Source organism: Oncorhynchus nerka, linkage group LG4 (assembly GCF_034236695.1).
Source record: "Oncorhynchus nerka isolate Pitt River linkage group LG4, Oner_Uvic_2.0, whole genome shotgun sequence".
In the NCBI taxonomy this organism is placed as follows: Eukaryota; Metazoa; Chordata; class Actinopteri; order Salmoniformes; family Salmonidae; genus Oncorhynchus; species Oncorhynchus nerka.
Genome location: NC_088399.1, coordinates 62123018 through 62129907, shown reverse-complemented (window position 1 = coordinate 62129907; position 6890 = coordinate 62123018). Strand labels below are relative to the sequence as shown.

The 6890-nt window shown below is 50.8% G+C and overlaps 1 protein-coding gene across 1 annotated transcript in view; it reads right to left on the bottom strand.

Annotated features, from left to right (window-relative positions):
* Nucleotides 1–1345: 1345 nt before the first annotated feature.
* LOC115128770 (glutamate receptor ionotropic, NMDA 2D-like) overlaps nucleotides 1346–6890 on the bottom strand; it is a 47409-nt gene continuing 41864 nt past the window's right edge. Inside the window, exons 12-14 of the mRNA XM_065018121.1 lie at nucleotides 5402–5634; nucleotides 1654–4446; nucleotides 1346–1507 (exon numbers count right to left, since the gene is read on the bottom strand). Of these exons, the coding sequence (XP_064874193.1) occupies nucleotides 1346–1507; nucleotides 1654–4446; nucleotides 5402–5634 (3188 nt within the window). The remainder of the gene's footprint in view (nucleotides 1508–1653; nucleotides 4447–5401; nucleotides 5635–6890) is intronic.

The window sequence follows — 6890 nt, the reverse complement described above, 5'->3', positions numbered from 1 at the left end:
AAACTTTACACAACAATTTTGTGTTAAATAAGGTTACTCTTTTTTCTTCCCCAGCTGAAGTATGGCTCAGATGCAGTCAGAGGCAGATGAATGAGCTAAGCAGACTATATGGAGAAGATGGAACTAGCCTTGTGGGTTACTGACAACACACACACAAAAAAACTGGCTGATTTGAAAGTACATCTGACTGTGCAGGTATCAGCTTTTACCGTCAAATTGCTACGAGCAAGCTAGCTCGTGATTACGGATTTTCAAACGCATCTCTGGTAGCATCATTTAGGCACCTATCATGTTGACATCATTACTGGGACACAGAATGAATCCTGGCCACCTGTGAGGCCACATGTCCAACAATTCCATCTAGTCCCCCCCCCCAAAATGCTACAATCTTATAGTGTCTTCATAGTTGCAGCAGACTAGGTCAAAGGCTACATTCTGTCTTATGGGGGGGGGCTGCCAATGACGTTAGGTAGTTGAAAACATTTTGCTTGTACCCAATATAGTACAGCACAGTGCTCACATTTTCTCAAAATTAAAACATTTGTCTCATATTATAATAACACTATAGTAAAATAACCTTTTAAAATATAAAATGCATGAACTGTTGGTCTGCAGGTAATGTATTGCTCAAGAGGGTCATGAATGGGGAGTACCTGTGGTATCAATGAAACAGCATTGTATGTAAGCTCCACTGAAGTTTGGCACAGTATAAGATCAGTCACAGTCGACTTACCCTGTTGTCAAGAATACAAACACGGTAGAACACAGACACAGGACATCAAATGTGAGTTTGAGAGGGTGAATGGAGAAAACCGAGAGAGCTAGCTACTATTCTATTCTCCCTAAACGTGACACATAGAACGTACACAACTATGACCCTCAGATCTCACAGGCCTGTGAGGTGTAAACCGCTTGGTAAAGGAACGTTGGAGGTTCATGTTTCAGGGACGTGAGTCAGATGTTCCTGCATTGGAGGCCTCAGCAGGGAGGCCTATGAACGAGTACCTGAGCCCTCGTGAACAAATATAACTGAACGATGACAACCACTTCACTTCAAGACCCAAAGACGCGGCCGTGTCAGGAGGACGGCCCCATTTCGGAGATCCCACTTCTGACACCAATTTCAGTTCACCAACAATACATGTAGTCTCACAGATACTCTGACCAGAATGAAGAGAGCCCCAGTAAACATGACATTACTGTGCACTCCCTTTGACTGGACAATGGGGGTTGTGCAAGAGTTACAGGGGGCTGAGATACAAAACTGCGATGGCCAAACAGTCATGACCCAAGGTTGTCTGAATAGGTCGGTGTTTCCGACCCAGGTATGTGTCTATGATTCGCCTCACACCTCGCTCTCCACACTGGAGAAGTGTGCAGACCCCCTCCGTGAGCAGAGGCTCTTGGCCTTGAGGGGCAGGTGAGGTGACTGTAACCTTTGGGGCGGAGGCACTGAGCGCAGTCTCTGGTACAGGAGTTTGGCACTAGCAGAAGCCATAGAAGACGGCTGGGGGGCGCCTGGGGTAGAGGATACTACAGAGGGAGACGAGACCGAAGAGGAGGAGTTCGGAGGAGGGATGTGGATGGGATGGGATGAGGAGGGAGGGGCAGGAAGGGCTGGGAGTGTTGCTGGAGGGAGGGAGGGATGAGGACCTGCGATGTAGAAGGCTGCCGAATGCGGTCTGTCCGCTGGATGCTGAGGTTGGACTGGCTTCCCGATTTGGGTTGATTCTGGGTCCGGTCGGGTTTGAAGGAATGCCGTTTGGAATTGGCGCTGGTCACAAAGCTTTGACAGTGTAGAAATAGTTCCTCCTGGCTAGGGGAGCTCACCTTGGCCAATTTAGAGTGAGCGTGTTGATGTTCGAGGGCAGATTGGCAGTTGCAAGCCACATCACCTCGCCCTTTGTCCTTGTCCTTCCGTCTCTCTTTCTTCTCCTCCTTCACAGGAAGCTTGTCCACGGACCAGTATCTTCGAGGAGCTGGTGGTGTCAATGGAGGTGGAGGCCACTGTGTACCACCTATCCTCCCTGATCCCCAGCCACCTTCCCCTACTCCCCCTGCTCCGCCCCATCCCTCCCCACGGCCCAATAACGAGCCATCCCTACTGTTTATGCTGCCGGCTTTTTCTCTGGCGGGATAAGTGCCGAAAAACCAGCCTCCCCCTCCTATTCCCCCAACCGCTCGACCCTCATGACCCTCCCAGTACCTTTCGAACTTTCCAAATTCTCCCGAGGAGCCGTCGTCGTCTGAGTAGATGCCCACCATCTTATCACTTTCCCTTTCGGACTCTGATGCGGTCCTTCGTCTTCTTTCGTGTCTCTTCTCTTGCTCCACTTTTCTCCTTTCCTCCTCGGAATCTTCATCCTCATCTTCGGAGTCCCACTCGTGAAACGACAGACCTTCTTTGGAGTGAACCTCCACTCTCTCGTTCCCGCCCAACAGGGGGCGCGTCTCCCCTTCTTTCCCTAGGACCGCTCTACCTGAACCCTTACTCCTGCGCCTGGACGAGAGAGGGATCAGTGGCAGAAATGCAGACGAAGGAATCTCTGACGATGGGTTTCCCGCTCCCCAGAACTTGACAGCGGTTGAGGGTTTTCTGGGGCTCTGGCACTGCTTGCTGGAACTGGAAGGCCTACCTGCATGCCTGTGGCGAGAGTAAGGACTTCTGTGCCTTTCCTTGCCTCTAGTGTCCTCTCCATCTCTTGCCTTGTCCTCGCTGTCCCTCCTCTCTTCCTCCCTTGGAATATCCCATCCGTAACTTCTGATAGAACCTTCACTCTTTTTCCTCATGGAGTCACGCCTCGGAGCCGGGTAGGAGGAGTAGGCCTCTTGCATTATCGCTTTGAGCTGCCCTCTCTGCTCACCACCTCCCTCCTCGTGCTCTGACCGCTTGCCCCGGTCTCTTCTCTTCGCCTTGTCCTCTCTCTTCTTCTTCTTCTCCTTCACTTTACGCCGCTTGCGCTCCCGCTCCCTCTCCTTCTCCTCTCTCTTTTTTTTCTTCCGGCCTTTCTTCCTCCTCTTTCTCTCCCTTTCTCGCTCTTTGTGATGCCGTTTCTCCTCCTTCCCCTCGGCCCTGGTTCCTGTTCCACTGCGTCTTTCTCTCTCGCCCCAGGAGGCCCACCACTCCTGCAGCTGGGCTAGCTGGCTCCCAGCCCTCTCTCTCTCATACTGCAGACGAGGCTTGCGGGGTGGTACAGGCGGAGGGGGCGGACTGCAAGGCAGTGAGCGAGAGGACATGCGTCGGGATTTGCCCTTTCTCCGTCCTAGCAGGAGCCTAGACTCCTCTGTCAGCTCATCAGAGTCATAGACGTCCTCAACATCCCTACTGCCAGCCCTGTACTTAAAACTCTGGGACGATGTGTATGTGATGGTGGAGGATGAGGGGGAGTTGGAGCGTGAGGGGGAGGCGGAGGATGAGGACGAGGATGAACTGGATGAGGTGGAGGAGCAGGAGCTGGAGGTGTAGAGGGCGGAGTGAGAGGGAGTGGTAGGGGTAGTGAGGGCAGGGGACGCGACAGGGACAGGCAATGGGAGTGGGGGAGGGCGACGGCCTCGCCTGCCACCTCCATCCCTTACTCCGTAGCGCCCTCCCCCTCTTCTCCCCAAGGGGAGGATGTTCTCATACAGAGGCCCCCCGGAGCCCTTTCTTTTCGGGAGGCTGCCTCTTCTCCAAAATGGCGGTGGATGTGGGGATGAGGGGAGCGGTAAAGGGGGCTTGGACATTAAGTGACCAGGGGGCGGTCCTTTAGAAGGTAGCCGTGGCATTCCTGAGGACTTTGTCCCCCTCTGGTTCATTTTGGGGGTTTGAGAGCCACCTGTTTGTGGGTCAGCATTTGCCCCTAAGCCCTCTGGATCGATCGGGCCATAGTATCGCTTGTATTCATCCAGACTACCGTCCCCTCCACTGGCTCCCCCAGCCCAGTGAGGGGGCAAGCCCTGTTGAAACTGTGCCATGTCTGGGATCCCACCGCTGCCACCAATAGGCTTGTCCGTGCCGGGCTTGGGACGGTTCCAGCGGTCTACCACAGCCAATCTGCGGTCATGGCGAGGCAGAAAAGTGGAGCACGGCATAGGACCCTCCAAAAGGGGACTGTTTGATGGCCCAAGGGCCATTGCAGAGTGCCCTGTAGTTGGAGGAGATCCAGCAGGAAACATGCTGTATGCTTGCTGCTGCTGCTGCTGCTCATGCTGCTGGTGCTGCTGCTGCTGCTCATGCTGCTGGTGATGATGCCTCTGCTGCTCATGCTGCTGGTGCTCATGCTGCTGCTGGTGATGATGCCTCTGCTGCTGCTGCATCATGGCAAGAGTGGTGTTACAGGTTACAGCCGCTGAGATGTGGGACTGGGGTGGAGGCGGCATTGTGGGAACACTCTGATAAAGGGGAAGTGTGTTTCGGAGGCCTCCAGAGACGGTTTCATCTTCAAACTTGCAGCAACTGTACATACCCTGTGTAGACATAGAAGAGGAAGCTAGTTAGGATACAACTAGCAAACTCCACATCCCAGTATCCCTAGACGAGAACATGGACACGGAAAGTCATGCAAGTCTCGTAAAGTCTCGTAAAACTAGGTTACATATGTACATAAGTTGTGGCAGAAATGTGTCCCCGTAGAGGTCTGCATACACTTACCTCAGTGTCTGCCATTACGGTGCACTCAAGCTTCAGTTCGACTGATCTTTCTAAATGACCACTGCACTCGGGAGCTCCTAGCGCAGTGGTCAAACAGTAAGTCCGAACTGACTCTTTAAAAGAGAATCATTTGTCCTCTCTTTCCTCTCTAGCGCAAAACGTGACTTGCAATGAATGATGGCGGATGCCCCTCTATGCAATCGCTCTCTACCTTGTACTCTCGGAGAGGAGGCAACTGACCACAGAATACTAATGAGGGCGGAGGAGGAACTCGTGTTCTAAATGCAGGTCATTTACAGCCTTGAAAGACTGATAGGCTACCATTATTGGTTAAGTGTGTTGAATGGGCGGAGCCGTGTAAATCATAACAGCTTTATCACCGTTACTTGAAGAGGATTCATTCCATACCAATATTTCTTATTGAAAATCAAGAGTCATCCCACTGAAATCGCAATTAACAGCGGGACAGAAATCTGATGGACGTGAATCAACATTCGGTGAAATTGAAAGCGGGAGTAACAGTCGGAGATATCCCGGAACGTCGACGTAGAACGCAGCAGGAGGAGGAAGACACAATGTCATCTGAAATCTTGGAGAAAACTAGGTCACTTTTAAAAACGAGGTACGTGGACCTACTTTTTGAACAGTACTGCCTAAACATAGCCTGTGATGTGTTGATGCACCAAGCCCTTTCCCTTTCACCACCACCAGGGGGCACCACCACCACCAGGGGACATCACTTCCATCACTATAACTCAGTCAGTAACTCACCCTGCTGAGAGCCAATAGGAAGTCCATGCCACCGGAACGGCCCAGGCAGTGCCTGATCTTCCAGTACACCAGGTGCTCCCAGGCGAAAACCAGCAGACTGAGCCCCATGGCCACCAGCAGCATGTAGAAGACCCCCGCCATGTTGTCGATGTCCAGCTTGGAGCTCATCACCTCAATCTTGTCGTTGTGACAGATCCCCGAGAGCCACAGGCGCTCGAGCATGTCGATCTCGTCTGACGGTGGGAGAAGAGGAGATGGGAGAGACATTTTTTTTTAAACTACAAGGAGGGATTATCTGCCGTTGTTATGGGACAGGCATTGTTTTATACCTTAAGGGGGAAGCTGGGAAGGTAATAGTTGAGAGGTCAGGAGGAAGAGGGGTGAAAGTGTGTCCGGCTCAGAGCTGTTGCATGATGGCAAAAAGAAAGCTGAAAATTGAGAAAATAGTGTGTGTGGGGGAAGGGGGTGAGAATGTGAGAGAGTAAGCCTGTGTGTGTGTGAGAGAGAGGGGGGTGGAGGAAAGGGGGAGAGGGAGAAGCCGCATAGCTTTGATGGATGTCGGAAATGGCCTGGATACAGAGTCTCCCGTGTTAAGAGTGACCTCGACAGATGAAAGGCAGCAGACACTAATAGGAGTCCCAACACAAACCATTAGTTCCATACAGCAAAAACAACTGTTACACTGTGAAGGGGAAAAAAATGGAGGAAAACCCAGAGTTTGTGCTCAGCGAAGAGCAGACAACATGTATTGAAATGACAGCCACGTCTTGCGGCTAAAGCACCCTGCATTGTAAGAGTAGCTACTTAAAGTGCCTTTCAAAATCCCTGGTCATCAGAGTTAAAACAGTGAGACATTCAACTATATTAAACTTAGGTCAACTGCCCTGTGTTGGAAATTGTAAAGCCCAAACTACATGGATTAGAAAAACGTGAATTAACCATGTTGACTGGAATGTCATAATTCACTCCAATAAAACGAAATAAAAAGGAATCTACCTAACAGAAATATTCTTCCCAGAATGTGTAGCTAAGAGTTCACGGTCAGGAGCTAAAGTGATCTCTATGATTACATTTGAGTCATTTAGCAGATACTCTTATCCAGAGTGATTTACAGTTATTGCATTCATATTAAAATTGCGAGGTGGGACACCCACAGTCATAGTAAGTCAGAGTCAGTGGAAAAATTCAAGAGCTAGACGACGAAAATCACCCTACTTCACCGCCAATTATGTTGCGGTTGTTTTTTTTTAACGATAGATGCTAATTTGCGTGATCATAAACTGTGACAGACTCCTAATCCCATTCATCACATTTCAATAAGCCCCCCGCTCCCTTTCATATTCGACCCTTACTCGTGACCAAACTCAGGGCCTCGTAGAGCTGCTTTGAGCTGAGACGGAGCTGCAACATCCTCAGCACAAGCCGAAGGAACAACGCCACCTTCTAATCACAGAACCGGAACAAATGAGAGACAGTCACATAAAGATGT